Below are 19,179 nucleotides of genomic sequence, written 5' to 3' on the forward strand. Positions count from 1 at the left end.
TTCAGAGTTCATGCTGCATTTTAATGGTAAGATTTCTGAGTAACGTACAATGCCCATTTTTAGAAGTGCATTCTCTCACAGAGAAATGTCTTCATGTTCTCACATCCCACTTACCTCTTGCCGGAGAAAATACTTCTAATTTAAAGCTATTACTTATGTTGTGTATGTATAAAAGTAAGATGGTTGTAGACTGTAGTTTCTGTTGGAAGTCAGAAGGTGCCCTTAATGTGTGTGCTGAGAGGGAGGCTGCTAACATGTACTTTGTTAAGGGGCAGTGCTGGTACACGTTCTTGCTGAGGAGTCTGGTAATGGTGCAGGTAGGGATTTCCATCCGAGCCTGGCACCAGATGTGTGGAAAAAAAACAAAGGCTTTTGGACAACAGGGTATAACTTGCAGGTAGAACTATATGGTTAGACTTGATGGCAACTAATAATGCATTAAAGAGGGTTTGGTCACTGATGGTATTGATAAGGCTGCTTACCACTATTACACCTTGAGAAACAACCAGTAGGAGTTACCAGCTCGAAGTGTTGACAGTGGAGATGGGGAGGCAGTCAAAACCATCACGCAAGTGACTGGTGAGGTTTCCTGTGACATACTGGATATAAATGAGGTCAGTCCCATTTAAGAAAGCTTAATTTAAGCTGGAGGGGTGGTTAAGACTTACTAGGATGATAAAGGAAACGGTTTGAATGAGGAACTGACAGGTTGGCTTCATTAGCCAAGCAGAACAAGCTTAGAAGGTGATGAGGATGCTGATGCTTTCTCTGATCTATCCAGAACAGGAGCTGCTGGCATTAAAATCAAATCTGTAGAAATAAATTGCAGCATTTTAATTTTGTCAGTATTCACTGTATGGGTGTTTAGATTTTGTTCTTTTAAAATGATAGTTTTGTTTTCTCTTTAGAAACCAGACCATTACAGAGTTCTTCAAACCCATTTTAAACCAAGGTAAGTATGTTTTTTTTAAAACAGAGGCTATTATGTGAGGTTTTGTTATCCAAGTGTGCAGAAGTATAGTTTAATCTCATTCCAAATTGGAGCAGCAATGTAAGGAGTATAGCTTGCCAGCCATGTCAATATGTGCACATTGAATTTTTTTCTAATAATTCATTTTAAACCCGTTAATTTCCTAATAAAATGAATTTATTTAATGATGTAATTATTTAATAAGTTACTGTCTCAGGCTTGAGCTAGACTGTTTCTAACAACTGAAGATGTGACATAGATCATGCAGTTCTTTGATACGAAATAAATTGCATGGCACTAGCAAAACTAAATGATTAAGAAAATTAATTTAGAATTGCAGGTTTGAGAGAGATAAAATAGCAAGTAATACAGTCCAATAAGACTTCCTCCCCCCCACCCCAGTATTGCGATTGTGAATAATTTGTCTTGTCTTTTCTCTCTTAGACCTTGTCCATAAAGACAGAACTGTATTGTGCTCACCAGACAGTGGAAATGTAAAAGATGCAGCTTTGTGTGCTGAGCATTTTGAAAAGAAAGTGTCTTCTCCAAAAAAGGTCAGAAGAAAAAAGATGCCAGACCGAACACGAAACACAAGTCCTGTGTTAGATGCCTTTCGGAGGAGAATTAAAGAGAAAAAAGACAGTGCAAATGTTTCAGAGAATGGCAGAGCATGCAAGGCACTGGGTTCGTTGTACCCAAAAGTTGTGATTAAAAAACTCCTTGTTAATCCAGGGTCTCAAACCAGCCATTTCGTGGTGAAAAGGGATAAAACTGTCAAGTCAGATCAGGGAAGAAATGAGAAGTGTCTAGGAGTAACAAGAGCACCATTGTCTTGTGGAAATTGTTGGGAACAGAAAACTGACTGTATGGATCTAGAAGACACAAGTTCAGACTCTGACAAACGAGTTTCATCACCAGAAGCTGATACTCAAGCCTGTGATAGAAACAATGGCACTGTGAACAGCACAGCTCTGCGCCAAACCTCAGGGCTTCCCAGGAAACTGCCCTGCACACCAAATGACTCTGAAGTCACGATGTCACTGGGAGCTCTCTGCATAGAAAGGAAGTCATTCTCAGGAACAAGCGTATCACATCAGGTGTGTTTAAAAGGGTCATTAAAAGTGGAAAACAGTGATTTTTATCCTATCAGGATAGGGTTGCTAGTACTGCCTTTTTCAGCTGTAAAAAAGTTTATGCTCTTTGCTGTTCCTTCTTGATCTTTAGGTCATGCTTGGGTAAGCTGGTTCTTAACTATTTTACAATAAATGAGAAATCCTGGTTTAAAAGCAGGGGAGATACTCTGGATTAGATGTGAGCATGGAAATTGTAACTTTAAAATGTATTTTATAGAAAAAATGTCTTTATCTTAAATGTCTTACAACCTTATGTTTTCTAACAGTGTCATATAGAGAACGCATTTGGGGACCTCGTAGCAGCCTTCCGGTATCTGAAGGGGGCCTACAAGGGTGCTGGAGAGGGACTCTTCATCAGGGACTGTAGTGACAGGACAAGGGGTAATGGATTTAAACTTAAACAGAGGAAGCTCAGGTTAGATATAAGGAATAGGCTGCCAAAAAAGTGGTGAATGCTCCATCCCTGGCAGTGTTCAAGACCAGGTTGGACAGATCCTTGGGCGACATGGTCTAGTGTGAGCTGTCCCTGGCTGTGGCAGGGGGGTTGGAACTAGATGATCCTTTCCAACCCAACCCATTCTGTGATTCTATAATGCAATATGAATGGAGCAGAAAGAAAGATTTAGTTTGTGTTTCATTTTCTCCTTAGCAGCCCTTCCTCTGTATTTGCTTGTCTGTGCTTTCTGTCAGTTTGGTTTTTAAGTTCCTAATGACTTGTTTGAGGAAAGCCACATAGGGTATGTTGCCATATAACCCAGGCTTGCTGATGGCCCTGAATGTGGAGAGAGATAGAACCATAGGCCAATCTGAAGGAAAAGATACACAATTTGGGTTGTGGAGAGTCCTTGTGTTGAGATCTTTGCATTGTGTTTTAAGTTTTGAAATGAAGTATGTTGCCATGTTTCTGGGAGTGTGTGGAACTGCGGCTGTGCTGGATTTAACACTTGGCTCAAGATGTCAACATCCTGGTTTTAAAAAGTACTCAGTTAACTTTTCTATGTTCTCCATCTTTGTTTTTAGGGAAATGGATTTCCTTTAAGAAAAATACTGCATTCTGGTTCAAGGAAGATTGCCTCAGGTAGAAGCAGTGTTGATAATATGGACTTAATGAAACAATCAGGTTCATCACTTAGTGTCTGTGTTTATTGGCATTTTTTCTTGGAGTTATGTTTTTCTGTTTTCTCTCTCTTAAAAAAAAAAATAAAATGCTGTTGTATTGTCAAGATTATTTCCAATACATGGCAAGTCTGAAAAGGTGTTAATTTGGGGTTTTAGTGAAAACAGATTATTTCTAACTTAATTAGAAGTCATGATATTTCTTTGTTTTAAGCCCTTAGTACCTGACTATTTTTACAGTTTCTCTTGTATTTTGGAAAATCCACATTCCCTGTAGTGGTTAACAAATTTCAGCTTAATCCAGGAGGAACATTCTTGTTGAACCAAGCACTAAAATTTAGCTGGTATTCTTGTTGCTTGTTGTGTGTTTTTTTACCATGTAATTTTATTCTACAGTACGTGCAACTGAATAGAAAAAGCTCACATGAATAGAAACTTAGGCTTGGTCAGTAGGAGGATTTTAAAAAGGTGGAGGGGAGCAATGCTGCTCTGCTTCAGTTTCCACCTATGCTGCCACTGGGATTTGGCCAGCGGTGGGAGGAGGTGATCTGGCTGAAAATTGAGTTGGGAAGTTCTAAACCACATCAGCTCTATGAAGTAGCTTGGCGTGAAGTGGCTAAGGGCTGATGCCAGCTTAAGACAGGAAGCAGAAAAACATGATGAAGGTGGTGGGCTCTGGTGCCATGGAATAATAGCCTCAAAACAGATTTCTTTGTATTCTGAACGCTTTTTTTTGTGACTGCTGTTAAAATTATCCCAGAATACTTTTTGTACTGTTCATTCCTTATAAACATAATACATAATTACAGACGTTTTCTTCCAGTCGCATACCTCAACTGGGCTATCGTCTGTTTCCAAAGACTGACTGATTCTAGTATATAAGAAAAGTGTCGTACAGTGGCTACTCAGTTGCTTTAAAATAAAAGGATTTAATTTCATTTACAAGTTAGTTACAATAACATAATAACGTACAATAACGTAACAGTAAAGTATCAACTAAATCTTAACTGTGGTCTGCTGTGTTCAAGCAGAATGGAAGTATTTTTTCTGATAAAAAAAAAAATCAGTCATAGTTGATTTAAAACCAGTTATTTTTTAAGGGTAAGATGTTTTTTTGGAGGTTGTAATTATTTTTTTAAACATGACAACAGTGGTTTACCTTCTTAAAACACTTTTTAGATGACCCATCTCAACCAAAGCCAAAGCGGGTCTACAGACATGAGGCATCTTCTTCAAATGCACTGAGAACATCATCTGAGATGGCTGCTGGTGTGCAGAAGACCCAGTCTGTTCCTTCATGCTGCCTTAGAACTAAGATGTCTTCTGGGCGATCAAAACAAATAGACTTTCCTGGGAAAAGAAAACGTGCTGCCATGAGTGTGGATGCAGACAGTTCAAATCGGTCTGAAGTATCAAGTTTGAATGAACCTGCTTTTAGTAGATCACCTGCAAAATGCAAAAATAGAAAGTCTCACTTTGTTAAAAATATCCTTTTAAAGTCTACTTGTGGTGGTGTTCTGCAGCTGATGGAGGCTGCTGCTCTACCTAGACATGATTCTTCTCTCCCAGAGGAATACCTCAACTCAAGCCATGAAAATGAGAAAAATAACTGCTCCTCTGTTGGTTTGTCATCTTCATATTCTGCACACAATCCTGGTAAGAATAACCACATTTCAGTTGTGGATACCAAAGAGAATCAATTACAGGTGGCTAACTCATGCTTTTTCTTGGAAAAGTCCCCTCCTTTTTCTCAGGAAAAAAGTGCTGTGTTGCCTTCTCTCCATCACTTAACACATACAAAAGGGGTGAAATCTCATCCCCAGAACACTGGCTTATCTCAGGTATTGGATGCTAAGAAAGAGCAAGATGGGAAAATAACAGAAAGATGTGCTTATGGTATTCAATCCAGCAACAGGTTTTCACAAACAAAAGATGAGACTTCCGAAAGTGGTTCTGGTTCAGTGGAAGGATCTGGGAAACTGGCAGTCTCCAAAGGTACTGGTAAAAGTGTTCCCCATTCATTGTCTTTTAAGGAAGGGCCCATGGACAGTGGCTATAAGTCTTCACAACCCTCGAGGGATTTAAAAGTTGAAAGCACCTGTAAGTCCAAGTCCAAGCTGAGTGGAAAATCAAAAAGCAGCTTTGACAGCGAAGATGAAAGTTTGGAATGCAATCTAGATGACGATGATGATGAAGAACTTGTGCCACTGCAAGAAATCCTCTTTTCAAGTTCCAAGCCACAGGCAGGTAACCTGGAAGAATCTTCTGACAGTTTTTCTCCGGTCAATATGAGTCCATTACTGAAGCTTCATGTAAGTGGCTAAAAAAAAACCCAAACAAATCCCCAAGAAAGCATTGCATCAGATTTGTTCTGTTGTATTTTTTAGTGATTTTTTTTTTTTTCTCCTTTATTCATAATGCATGGAAAATTGGAGTTACTTGCCTGTAAAACTGGTTACTCAGCTGAAGGGTCCTATGCTGCACAGTGCAATGTAGTCAAAGAAAGGGAGAGTTCATTACTATGTATGTCCTTGGAATGGCTGAAAGATGGTTTGTGCAGCCAGATTACATTACCTGTATGCCGTCCAGTGGGTTTTAGGACTTCTGTTTTTGCTTTTCCCTCTAAAAAAAAAAAAAAGGCAGGAGGCTACATTTAGAAGTGTGGATTTTTGAGTTGAGATTAACTAGAGGAAATTGATTTAAATATTGAGAGACCTGTGTGCTAGACTCCAGTCCTATATCCTTGACCAGTCGGTGATTGTCAGAGCTCTGTGTGCAAGTTCTTGATCTGCGAGTGTGATGTTTTCTTTGAGGCTGAATTTCATGGGTATTGGAAGTATGTTAGTATTTCAAAAAGCCAAATGACTTCTGCTCACAAGGACCAGTGGTTCACAGCTTACAGGATATTTTGCTGATGAACTGATCTGTGTTTTTAAGACTTAACCTGTTTGTTCAGATAGCACCTTGTCAAATAGTGGGTTTGGAGTTTTACTGTAAAATAATGTTTTAATTAGGAAAGTACTGCAGTAGGACTGTGTGTGGCGTTCCTGACAAAGTTGGTACAGGTGGGAAATGGCTGTGTTTAAATAAAAGATTTAGTACTGAATGTGGCAGGGTTGGGGTTAATTTTGTTTAGAGCAGCTGTATGGTGCTGTGTGTTTTGGACAAAAATGCTGTTGATGAGAAACCAGTGTTCTGACTGCTGTGGAGCAGTATTTGTGCAGCATAGAGGCTTTCCCTTCTTCCCACTCTGCCTCTGCAGTGAGTAGGCTGGAGTGGTCGAAGAGTTAGGAGGGAGCAGAGCCCGGACAGCTGAGGAAAGGGATGTATGTATTCCATGCCACACAGTGTCATGCTCAGCAATAAAAACAAACCAGGAAGAGCTGGTCGGGCACATAGCCATTATTCAGAGCTGGGCATCCTTCTGCTTGTGGGATGTGCTGAGTGATTGCCTTTGTATTATTTTATTTTTCCCTGCTTATACTCTTTTTCTTCACTTATTAAACTTTGTCTTAACCCAGGAGTTTTCTTGCTTTTGCTCTTACTCATTCTCCTGCACCACTGGGTGGGGAAAGGAGCAAGCTGTGTGGTGCTGAGCTACTGGCTGGCGTCAGCCCACCACTATTTTCTAGAGTAGAAAACAAATAGCAGAATATCTGTATAAATACTGCCTTCCTCTCCTGTTTTTAAAATTCTGAAGTGGTTTACTTAAATTTTAAAAATGGAGGGAGATTTAGATTGGGTAGAAGAAAGAAATTCTTTACTGTGAGAGTGGTGAGGCACTGGAACAGGCTGCCTGAGGAAGTTGTGGCTTCCCAAAGAAGTTGTGGCTGCCCCATCCACAGCAGTGTTCAAGGCTAGGTTGGGCAGAGCCTTGAGCAATCTTGTCCAGTGTGAGGTGCCCTTGCCCGTGGCAGAGGGGTTGGAACTAGGTGATCTTAAGGTCCTTTCCAACCTTAACTATTCTACGATTATATTTGTTTACTAGGTACTGTTTCTGTAGGCAGATGTTGAACAGCCATAATTATTTTAACTGGCCTTATAATTCATTAAGCAAGCATGTCATAGATCAGAATTCTGTGGCTACATGCATATTCCACCGTATCAGCCAACATGTCCACATAATTAATGGTTAATACTGATAAACAGATGGAGACTAGATCAGATGTTTGTGAAACATATATGTGAACACAGCAGTTGGCCTATCCTGTTTCTGCATAATTAATGGCCAAGTAAGACAGCACAGTTAAGAACTGTCCCAAAATTTCCATGACCATGGGTTTGGCATATACTAACGTTCTTCCCTTGCCTTGTAAAAAGGGGCACATGTGCACATTGGAATAAAATCTTGATTTCTCAGTTGTTCACCAGTCATTTTAGACGTATTAACCAGATAGAAAGTAAGGTTAGAGGACTTCAGCTTTCCCACAAGATTTCCCACGCAAAGACATGCTGCTTGTTATGTATGAAAGCTATTTTCAAATACCAAAGTACGTGCTGTATTAAGTGGCTTTTTTTTATTAGCAGGTGACACTAGCTTTTGTTGCCTTCGAGTAATAGAAAATCCCCAGTTGAGAGGGAATGCTGTTATTGAATTGTGTTCTCCTAAAATGAATGAGCTCATAGGAAGAAGCTTTGTAACTGGTAAGAGGCTACCAATTTAAGAAGGTGTTGTCAGAATGGTTGTCCAAAGAACCAAATCATGGCCATAGAAGACTTAAAGTCTGTATTGTCTGCTACTGAATAAAACACTGGCTACTGAAAACCATACTAATTTTGTTAGTGGTTAAGACTTTCTTTGTGTGTTGTTTTGTTTTTTAATTCTATTTATTAGCTGCTTGATTTGGGTTTGTTTTAGGATTTAGGAAACTTTGTTTTGTCTGATTTTTGGTGATGATTTAGCCAACGCTGGTGCTTTGCCCTCTAGGGACTTCTGAAAGTAACAAAGGTACTGAATCATTTTTGGAGTTTTTTTGTCTCATGCACAAGAACGGGGATTCTCAGGGTCTTGGTGAATGATAATAAAGCAGTGAGATGAAAGGTGTGAAAAGCTTCTGATGCTGGTATTCCTTGTGAAGGTTAGCTGGAGGTCAGTCACAGGGAGAGAGGCAGGACTTGCTTTTCTGTTCCATTGTGAAACACAGTTTAATCACTGAGAGAGACTTGATAATTGTCAGGGGACCAAGAAACCTAAACTGTTAATTCTGCTGTTTTTAGGACCTCATGAAAAACTTCTTTGAGTTTTTATCTTCAAGTAAGATGTCATTAAAATTGGAGGCTTCTGTTTTGATCATGTTTATTGTCTAACACAGAATGAATTGATACCTTGTGGTACTTTCTAAATTTTTTTATTTCATTTGCAGTTGTCTCGGCCTCCTGTTGTTAGCCAAGTGTCATATGTGAACAGCCTAGAACACCTCTTGAAGGAGAAAGAAGAATCAAAAAGGTTTGTTTCTTAAAGCTGCTTTGAAAAATTTGGGCCAGAGTTGTAGAAGCTCAGAATTACCTTACCTCCCCAAAACTAACGGAGTTTTTGTAGCAGCAGGCTAAGCTTTGCCTGCTAATACCACCAGTATACGTCTGATGGGACCTACAAGTGTGGCTTAACTGTAAAAGCTGGATGACGTGCTCCTTCCAAGCAATAATGAGTGATTTGTTATACATCTGCTTACCCCTCAAAAGCCAGACTAAATTTACTGATGCCTTCATTGTAGGTCACTGAGCCAGCTAGCAGCTGCTGCACAGACATGAAATAGAAGGATTTTATGTAGACTGACTGTACTAATTTCTTCAAAGGCATTTGTAATTTAGTTGTGTTTTCCAAAGGTGTATAGACTCTTGGTATCTTGAGTAGCTACTGTTCACTGAACAGAGCTAATGAGTGTTCCTGCAAGAGATCTTTTGGGTAGAAAGTGTAATGTGCCTAATACCACTAATGGCAGGTGGTGGTGATGGGTATATATGTGTGTGATTAACTGTTTTTATTAAAGAATCTGACCCTATGACTAAGAATCTGAACTATGACTATGGAGTAGCAAATGCTCCTATAACTAATACTATTTAACAAATAAAATACTAGTATGATGCTGAAAAAAAAAAAACACCCCACAACAAGAAACAAACAAAGCCCCAAAATTTAAAAAAAAAACCCCGAGAAGTTTGAAAGTTTTGTGCAATTACAGCAAATTCTGTCAGAAGTTGGTTGAGTGTGTTTGTCTTTGACAAACTAGTGATTAATTGTGCTGTTGGAAATTTGTTAGGGTTTGGGAAACATCTAATTTGTATCTTGGAATAACAAGATGCTTAGCTTTTATACAAATATCTCACATGCTTTTGCCATACCTAATGCGCTACTGGCCCATTAGGGTTCATACTGGGTTCACATTCAGAGCTTCAATTTTGTTGATTTCTGTTGTAAATACGAAATGGTGATGATAAGTTCTGCTGCTGCTGTTATTTCAGGGTAGATGAACTAGAAAAGCGGTTGCAGGAAGACCTACAAGGAGAGGAAGCTGATTCTTCAGATGGAGAAAATGAGGAGAATACCACTGGAGATGAAGATCTCTCAGAAGAACACAGGTCCTTCTAGCTCCTAAACCAATTAAATCTAGTTCTTCACTTTCGTAGCCTTTTTTTCTAATCTCCTTCCATCAGTTCTTGGTATGTTTAATGTGAACCGTTTTTATTGCCTTCTAAGGTTGGGTGGGTTTTCTTGGACAGTGCTGTCTGAACAATTGAGCTTTCACATAAGGCTGATGTGTTCATCATCTGAAAATAACTGTCTCAACTTGCAGATAGCGTCTGGATATTTAAATTCATAAAAGCAATTCTGAATTTTACAGGGCATTTATAAAGAGGTTTTCAGTAGTAACTCATGCCATACCTGACTACCACCCTGGAGAAGATATATTTGATTTATCAACCTCTGGGAAAATCTTCAGTCAACACAACCTGGACTTCAGGAATTTTCATTTCATCCCTCAAAATCCTATAGAAAAGCTACTTTTTAAGTAAGAATATCTTCACTCTGTTGTGTTTACTTGCATGTTTTTTTCAGTGTTAGCAGCTTTTAAGATAAAATATTATCTCTGAAAGCAAATAAGCTCTGTCTTACTAAGTAGGCAAGATTGACTCCCTTTTCCTGGAAGTCTCCTTTCCAGGTTGGCTTTACAGAACAGTGAATTGTTACTTGAAGCTTCCTTCTTTCCTTCTCTGGAATTCTTGAGAAACATCTTAAGTGAGACATAAGAAAAAAAAGGTGTTCTCCCCTCTTCTATATTTCTGCTGTGTTGGGTTGTCATTGATAACCTGATGAGTTTGTGGAAGTGAAATGTTAAATGCACAAAAGCTCAACTGTCGCAAGATGGTGGTAAACTGATTTGTGGCCTACTAATGTTGCATTGTGTCTACTGAAAAACTCGGGTGTTTTCCTTCTGAATGGGCTTAGGACTTCAGGCCTCCTCCTCCACCTAATGAGGGCTGCAGGAGGTCATGGTTTCTGACATCTGTTAGATTTAGTCACTGAGCTAGCTGTGTGTCTGTGCGTATAGAAACAACAGTTCTGTAAGTCATAGGGATTTGAATTCAGTGTTTACAAGGCTGTCAGGCTCCAAATAGATGGACACATTCTTGCGTAATACCACAAGTGCAAATCCTGAAAAAAATCCAGTTATTTTGCTTGGGATTTTATTCCAAACTTGCATCAGTGGAAGAGAGAATTCATTTACTCTTAAAAGATTTTATGTACACATGTATGTGTTACTGTGGGTGTGAAGAGGAGGAGGGTGGCTTCTGATCTCTTGAGAAAACGATGTTTGTGATATACTCCTTTGGCTTCAGGCTTCTCTATTAACATGTTTTGAAGATCACAAAGGTATAAGCTTCAAAAGCATCTTATGACTGGAGGAATGAGAACTAAACAAATCATCCCTTCCAGAAGGCAATTACGATTTAATTGCTTTTCCATTCTGCCCGGTTGGCACATGGATGTCTTCCTAGCCACTTGCTCAGACAGGTCAAGGAGATGGGGGAAATTAGGACACAAATGTTTCAACAGAGCTACCTGTTCTAGTAGATACTGAGAACAGGGGAAACTGAAGGGTGTGTGGGAACCTGGATATCATTAATTCAGCTGCTTACGACATAACCTGACTCTCTAAAGGAGGCTAAAGCTAAAATAATTCAGGAATAAAAGTGATGTATTTTCTGTTCTTCTGACAGCTGGTTTTTTGTACCTCACAGACTTGCACAGTGAGTTTAGGCCGTTTTTGCTTTAGTTTGCCTTCAGACTTTATTTGAAAAGTTATTTTAAAAACTTCAAGCAAAGTCTTTTTTTCTCTTCTAGAAGTACTGGTAAAGGTCATTGGAGTTAAAAATCTCTAAAAATCTTTGTTTGCTGTTGATGATCTGAGGGGTGGGGAAGTGCTGAGTCAACCACTAGCTGATTTTTTTTCTTCTCTTTCCCCACCCCCATCTTTGTCTTACAGTTCCAGTGTAACACAGCAACTTTCTTTAGCTATTAATGGTTTTCTAAGTTCTGCTTACAGTTGTATCTTGTGTCCCATACCAATTCTGAAGTGGCTTTTCCAGGTAAGATTATACTATTTGTGCAGTTATACTCCGTTCAGGTATAATATTCTTCCTGGAAGCAGTAGTAGCAGGAATAATCAGAATAAGTTTGTGAATTTGTTGCATTATATTAACAACTCTTTTATATAAAGAAGTCTTTCTTTCTGGGTTCTGATTTGTTCTCCAGTCTGAAATACTTTGTCAGTAGGGGTAAAACGCTAGGGATGGATTTTTCTCCATGCTTCCAAATGACTGCAAAGCTCCACATCCCAGTCCATCTTCATATGTATTACTGCATTTAAAAAGGGCATAGTACGTGCTAGGTGAGAAGGGACTTCAGGATATAATAGCGTGGGACAAATCATAAGGAAATGTTAATCTTGCGTCCTTACATCCTTAAAAAAAAAAACAAAACAAACCCAGAAGGTACATACTGCAGTATACGGAAATGCAGAAGTACCGTTTCTACGTCTTTTGCCTTCTAAATCATCAGAGATAACTGTATTATCAGGTAATTTTCATGTGGAAAAGGTAGCTCAGGAGAAAGACTGGAGCTGTTGCCAAAGGAAATGTGTCTGTCTGCTTTTTAGATGTCTTTCTAGGTGTCTAAATCCTTAGGCATTTACATTGGTCTGTTACTCGCAAAAATGCCCCTCTCCAATCTCCATTCTATTATTATGTGTTCAAGGCCAGGTTGGACAGAGTCTTGGGTGATGTAGTCTAATGTGAGGCGTCCCTACCCATGGCAGGGCGTTGGAACTAAATGATCTTAAGGTCCTTTCCAACCCAAACCATTCTATGATTATTTACCACATTCCGACTGTGCCTGAAACAAAAAATAAAGCTGGACCACCTGTGAAACTGCAGCCTGGGTCTGACTGGCTTTCTGCTTTTGCCAAAAGGGAAATGCTTTGCTCCTCTGTGTCCTTCCCTCCAGCCAGTGAAAGAGTGCCTTCCACCCGTTCTGTGAGCCCTGGTGTTCCTCTCATGAGGAGGAAGTGTGAGCCAATTCAGCTCACAGAGCAGGAAACTATCCAGCACTTGTGGGAGATGAAGAAGGGTGTTTTGCTGGGCTAGTGAAGTGTTCAGGAAACTTGAGCTGTGCTTCATAGTCATGTTTTCGTAGTTAAGAGTTCTATGAAGAACTGAGAATTCATTGTTTGGGTTTAGTGTTGTATATGTTCAACTTGCTCGTGACTGGAAAAGGTTATAATTCACTCCATTGCCCCCATGTTTGATTGAGGAGTTCAGTTAGATCACAGATGCAGATGAGTTGCAAGGGGACATAGGATACTTTCCATTCTCTTAACTCTCAGTACCACCTTATGAAACAACAGACTCAACCTGCAGTTATGGCATTCCCATACTGCAAATACTCGGTTTTAATGTATTCAGAGCATCTTTGCACTGCAGATTGGGTTTTTGATTTTGGTTGTTGGGGCTTTTTGGGGGGTGGGGGTTTGTTGTTTTGTTGGGGTTTTCTTTCCTCCCTTCTGTTACTGTCTCTTTTTTTACCAAATAGTTGTTTGGTTTGTGGGTGGGTTTTTTTCCTTTTTGTTTTTGGCTTTCTTTTCATTTTATTTAAAAGCAGACTGATGCCATCATGCAGCTTGATGTTTGACATGTAGCATTTTTTTCTCTCCACAGGTGATGTCTGTTCATCCTGACTATTGTGTTTCCACCCAGGTTTTAGACAGATTGATGGAGATAACACTAAAAAATGGTGAGTGCTTGAAGAATTGAAACTGACCACCTGAATGAAGGCATTTCCCTTCTGTTAAGTGTAGAAGGTTTTTGGGGAGGAAGTAAAAGGCTCTGTCTCTGATTCTGGCATGAATTTAGTCTCTTTCTGTATGTTCTGCACAAATGCTAGAAGTTGGTTTTCACTGAGTGTGTGCAAGCTGGTACCACAGGATGTGGTGCTGGCATGTATTTGCAAAGCAGTGCATCTGATACAGCCTTTTAAACTCACTTCTGTTATTTCACAAATAGAGGTGACTTAAAAATGAGCCCAGTCTGCTCAGACGTTTGTTCCCCTTTCCATGTTTTACTTTGGAAAATCCAGACCTTAATTTCATAGCTTAAGGACTACAGGGTGTTTTTCACATAGTCAAACCCAGTATATAGCACTGCATAGTTTACTGCCCAGATAAATGGCAAAAGTGAAAAGAATCATACGCCTGCAAAAAAACCCAAAACATTTTCAAGGATCTGCTTCAGCCCGTGCTGCTGCTCATGTTTCGTGCATTTTGCATTCCTCCATCTGTACTCTTAAATACTTTTCAATACAAGTTCCTTCATATGTTCCTTATGTCTCCATTCAGATCCATGAAAAGTCACCAGTTCATTTAAGCCTGCCAGTTAACATTAGAAAAGTAATGGTCTCTCTTGAAGTGCTTGCTCAGGTCTATCCAAATTGCACCCCATATTTTGAATTTTGCTTGAAAACAGACTGTGAGCGTAGGAGGGAATGTAGCCTGCTTTATTTTGTACTTTACTGGCATTAAGCTTGGTTCTGAATGAACAGTTCAAACTGATGAAATCACATTCAAAGACTTAGGGCAAATTGTTAACTGTGTAATCTTTTAACCTGAGACATTCTATTCCAGTGCTTAACTGAGGAAGCATGTTCTTTGTTGTTGTTTTTACTAAATTAAACGTTGAGATGTGAACCTGCAGTGTCTTGCGTGTTATGTTCCTTTGTATTTGTTGTTTTCTTACAAACTTATCTCTAACACACAGAAATGATCCAATAATTCTGTAATTGTTTGGAAGACACTGCATCTAGTTCTGTTACTTGCTAGTTTAGTGTCCTGTAGAGAATCCTCTGTACAGTTTGCAGATTTTCAGGTACAAGTCATACAGATCAGCCCTTTTTGTCAGTGAGCATTGTTGCTATGAGGTGAGTGAATTCCACCTGTTCAGCACTTCTGTTCTAAAAACCTTGCCTGTTTTCAAACCTTAGTGAGCTCCATTTCCAGTCCCACTATGAAAATACTCAATGTTTCTCCAGCATAAAATACTATGTTAGACTACTCTGGTTTTTTTTCCACTCATCATTCTGAAAATAAGCATGTTGTTTGGTGTACCAACTCATCTGATACGAGAGCTGGTAGAATTGGTGCAGTCTGCTGAGCTTATTTGTTTCCCTGAAGAGGAACTTATGCTAAGAACTAAATTCAAAACTAATCCATTCCATGTCTTTTGCTTGTAGCTTCCATCAGTGATGAACAGTCTAAACCATGGATTCCTTCACTAGCCGATGTGTCAGCTGTTTTTGTCAATATGGGTGTTGCGTTTAGATCTCTCTTTCCATTGCAGCAGCTTCAGCCCAACTTTAACGAGTATGATATTTTGTAAGTGTCTTCCTTTTGATATTTATTGCTTAGATCCTGTGAAAGCAAGCCTTGTGCTTGGAATGTAGAATCAGAAGGTTCTTTTATTTCCCGTCCCTTCCACCAAGCCATACTCTTCTTTAAATTCTCAGCTCAGGTTTTATTAAGAGTAAATAAGCCAGTACTTCAAACAGTGCCTTCTAGGTAAGGATTCAGCAAACCCCACAGCATTGTCCTTTGTCCTGCATCTTCGTAATGGAGGTTTACAAGAATTGTTGCCAAATAGCTGAGCAGAATTACAATTAATTGCTTACAAGCTGGGATAGATGTGTGTGCTCTGTAACTGGGGAGTGGTTTGATTTGAAGGCGTTCTGAAACATGTAGGGGTTGTTTTTTTTCCCTTCAGTTTGATGCAGATAAGCCTTTGTGGACTTTTAAATTGTTGATTTACTGCTCAATTAGTGTCTCTTTTCTTAGAAGTCAGATGCAAGAAACAATGAGTAAACACCAGCCAGGAGGAGAGCTAACCTCTGCCAGTCCAGCCTTTTCCAGTCTACCAGAGAACAATTTAATCAATGTGATTAAGGTGAGAGAACTCCAGTTAGTGTGGAAGGGGTTTGGCTTTCGGGGGGTGGCTTTGCTTTGGTTTTTTAGCAAAACTCCTGATGTCCTAATCTAGGTCTGGGCATGTTTGGTGAGTAGATGCTATCCTGGGGTTTCAGCTTCACATTCAGCAGAGATTACTGAAGGCTTGTTGCAGACTTCAGAGCTTCCTGACTTCCACTGGCTTCACATACAACTGCACAGTTCTGCTACCTCCCTTTTCTAGCTGTGACATCTTTATCAGAGTTCGTTGCTCCCTCATGTAGAAGTGCATTTCTGTGTTCCAGTGAAAATGGGGAGTTGATGTTTGTGCTATGATTTATGCTACCTCATTGTGTTAGTGCAGCTCATGGAGGTATGCAATCAGTCTGTGGCAGCCTAGTGTGAATGAAAGTGGGAGCTCCTGCGGGGCAGGTGGAGCTGTGACTTGCTGTTCTGTGGAAGTGAGCTGTTGGATCCATGCATTAAGTCCTGTGGAACCATAGGCTGAATGAATGCTGGTCATACTTCACAGGCTACTTCTCTGTGATTAAAGGTTGTATGGTAAAAATACTGGCTTTGTAACTGATTTCAGTTCCTTGTGGAAGTATTTGAGGCATCCTAAAATACTTTTTTCTGGAAATTTTTAACTATAAAATCACTTGGTTCAAGAGGAGGCACTTGAAGCATCTCCACTCGAGGCAGAATACACATTTCTCGAGTAATTTTTGTTCTCATTTATGCAGGTGTCCCAGATTGTAAGTAACCCATGTGATAGTACTTGGGTGGGGGAAAATCTCTTGATATATCGTTTTCAGTATTGCATATTTAGTATATGCGGTATACTGCTATGTCAGTCTTTGATTCAGTTAGACAAGAATTACCTGCAGTGGAGAAAAATTGTTCCTACCCCTGTAATATCCAGGGAATATTGACACTGTTCAAAACACAAGCCTCCACAGAGTGCAGTTACTGGGAGATGGGGACATGTTAGTACACAGGTGTTGCAATTTGAGGTATGCTTTAATGTGAGGGTGGAAAACTTAGTAACTTGTCTTCATACTTTAAAATAAACTAAACTGATTTCAGATTTTAATGGTTTTTTTTCCTTCTAAAGTTTCTAGGTTTCTGTACAACAGTAATTCAAGGTGGATATACTGATCAAGAAATAATGCTGCTGCTTCTATTGCTATTTAAAATAAGCTTGGAGAAACAGTTAAAGCATGTTCCTTTGATAGATTTTCAGTGCCTTTTCCTGAAGCTTCTGATAAGAATAGAAGACTGGGATACAAAGGTAACTTCATAAATAATTTTCTTCTACTGGATTTATGAAACTGCAGTTTAATTTTCAAGAAACTTCTGCTTTGAAGTTTTGTTTGTTTTGGGGGTTTTTGTTGGGTTTTGGTTTTGTTTTTTTTTCCATATCAGAAAAATGCTGCTTGAAAATCTAAGCTGAACAAATTGGGAGCTTTGGATTTGTGCAAAGTTTAGGAGGAGGGTGGGTATACCGAGTTGGTTTTGTTGCCTGACATTTGCCTGTCCCCTTCTGCAAGGGGACTGTATTGAACTTGCTGCTATTTTAGCTAAGACAAGATTATGCTTAAAATGGCTCTGAAAGAATGACAAAATGATTGCATTAAGCTAACAAAACGTAATGAAAAGCTGATTTCAACTAACCTTTTTCAAAATGGTATTTAGCAGACTTAACTATAGGTGCAATGCAGAAATAATCTTTATGCACATCATCTCTTGTTAGCTCAATTTCTTTTAATATTCATGCTGCATATGTTTCTAGGGAGTAGATGTGTGCTTCTTTACAAATAAAACAAATGCCCACCATATGCATTCTTCATTGTTCTTTTAAAGATGCCTGAGCTCTGCCTGGCTCTGAGTGAACTCTCCAGTCATCACCATAATCTCCTATGGCTGGTTCAGCTGGTGCCTAGCTGGGTAACACGTGGACGGTAATGACACTGTAACAGCACAAATATGTAATAGTGGTAACAGCTGATCTATCTGTATAAGCTCAAAGTCTGGTAAATGCAATAGGTATTACATGCTGCTTTAAAAAATGTACGTGGGTTTTCTCATATGTTACAGAGGTATATGCAGTCAGTAGTGTGTGTGTGTATATAGCTTTTTGATCACCTCTGCTGTGGAAGTTCTTTTACATTTTATGTGTAGTTTTCTAGGCTGCAAACTTCCTGGTACCCTACAGCAAAGATAGACTTTAACTTCAGGTTCTGACATAGAATCATAGAATAAGGGTTGGAAAGGACCTTAAGATCATCCAACTCCAACCCCCCTGACATGGGCAGGGACACCTCACACTAAACCCGGCCACCCAAGGCTCTGTCCAACCTGGCCTTGAACACTGCCAGGGACTGGAGCATTCACAACTTCCCTGGGCAACCCATTGCAGTGCCTCACCACCCTTACAGTAAAGAACTTCCTCCTTATATCCAATCTAAACTTCCCCTGGTTAAGTTTTAACCCGTTACCCCTTTTCGTGTCACTACAGTCCCTAATGAACAGTCCCTCCCCAGCATCCCTATAGCCCCCCTTCAGATCCATCACCTACTCTAGTTCTCTCCTGAATGACCAAAAGTTAAATTTTTGGGGGGGTGATTCATATCTGCATTTAAGTGTCAATGTGTGACGAGTTCTGTGTCTTTGAAATGAATACATTATAATGTATCTGAGCAAGGAGAATGAATTTGGCCCTCGGTTTTCGGCTTGGATGCAAGCATCTTGTACTGTTTATTTGTGCAGAAGAAAAGCTGCCATGAGATAAGGGTACTTATATTTCACTAGTCTCTTTACTAGTCTAATAGCACTTATATTCAGAAAATCCAATTTAATAGTTGTAGGCAAGTTTATGTCTAGGGAAGCCATCCATAGACTCCTATACTATGTAGAAACAGTTTGGATTAAAGAAATTCTCTGGGAAAGAAAGGTCTTTGAATTGTGTTTCAGGGAATTAAGAAGACGTCTTAGCCTGGTGATAATTTCAAAGCTTCTCAAAAAGGATGTGGAAATACCTGAGGACAGTGACAAACAGGTACTGCATGTATGTGGTGTGTCCCAAGTTGAAAGTTTAGAAAACATGAATATTATTGTTTTACATTTTAACACTGTAAGCCTATTTTCAAGAACCTTGCAAAGTTACCATTACTAATTTTTAGTTTAGTATTAGAAGCATATTTGCATGTGTGTGTAACCTGCATGTTCTGCAGTTTTTTAAGCTCAGTATTGTTCATGTGCCTAAGCATTCATTTTGGATGTTGGAAAGAGGTCTACACTTTCAGTTTTCCTTTTATGCTCATGTAGAGTTGCTCTTTGTTTCTGTAGCATTGATCTTTTATTGAGGCAACATACTGACACTTTTTCTGTGAATAGTCAAAAATTACCCAAAGCATGAAAATTTTCCATTTTAATTAAAAATCCCTTTTATGTCCTGTTCTTGGGGGACACA

At 39.4% G+C, this 19,179-nt stretch overlaps 1 protein-coding gene across 7 annotated transcripts in view; it reads left to right on the forward strand.

The window, feature by feature from the left end:
* The window catches only part of SLF2 (SMC5-SMC6 complex localization factor 2), a 31,492-nt gene that overhangs the window by 6,612 nt on the left and 5,701 nt on the right, over positions 1 to 19,179 (forward strand). For 6 of the 7 annotated variants that reach the window (XM_061458886.1, XM_061458885.1, XM_061458887.1 and 3 more), the window contains 14 exons: positions 909 to 952; positions 1,415 to 2,067; positions 3,124 to 3,223; positions 4,399 to 5,531; positions 8,583 to 8,665; positions 9,682 to 9,798; positions 10,062 to 10,229; positions 11,706 to 11,808; positions 13,435 to 13,510; positions 15,002 to 15,143; positions 15,600 to 15,708; positions 16,822 to 16,998; positions 17,571 to 17,668; positions 18,681 to 18,765. In XM_061458886.1, the coding sequence (XP_061314870.1) occupies positions 909 to 952; positions 1,415 to 2,067; positions 3,124 to 3,223; positions 4,399 to 5,531; positions 8,583 to 8,665; positions 9,682 to 9,798; positions 10,062 to 10,229; positions 11,706 to 11,808; positions 13,435 to 13,510; positions 15,002 to 15,143; positions 15,600 to 15,708; positions 16,822 to 16,998; positions 17,571 to 17,668; positions 18,681 to 18,765 (3,088 nt within the window). The remainder of the gene's footprint in view (positions 1 to 908; positions 953 to 1,414; positions 2,068 to 3,123; positions 3,224 to 4,398; positions 5,532 to 8,582; positions 8,666 to 9,681; positions 9,799 to 10,061; positions 10,230 to 11,705; positions 11,809 to 13,434; positions 13,511 to 15,001; positions 15,144 to 15,599; positions 15,709 to 16,821; positions 16,999 to 17,570; positions 17,669 to 18,680; positions 18,766 to 19,179) is intronic. The other variant, XM_061458884.1, reaches the window with a different exon arrangement.

Source organism: Pezoporus flaviventris, unplaced genomic scaffold (genome assembly GCF_033815535.1).
Source record: "Pezoporus flaviventris isolate CSIRO_AGI_PZ_B2104156 unplaced genomic scaffold, CSIRO_AGI_Pfla_v1 ptg000029l, whole genome shotgun sequence".
NCBI lineage: Eukaryota > Metazoa > Chordata > Aves > Psittaciformes > Psittacidae > Pezoporus > Pezoporus flaviventris.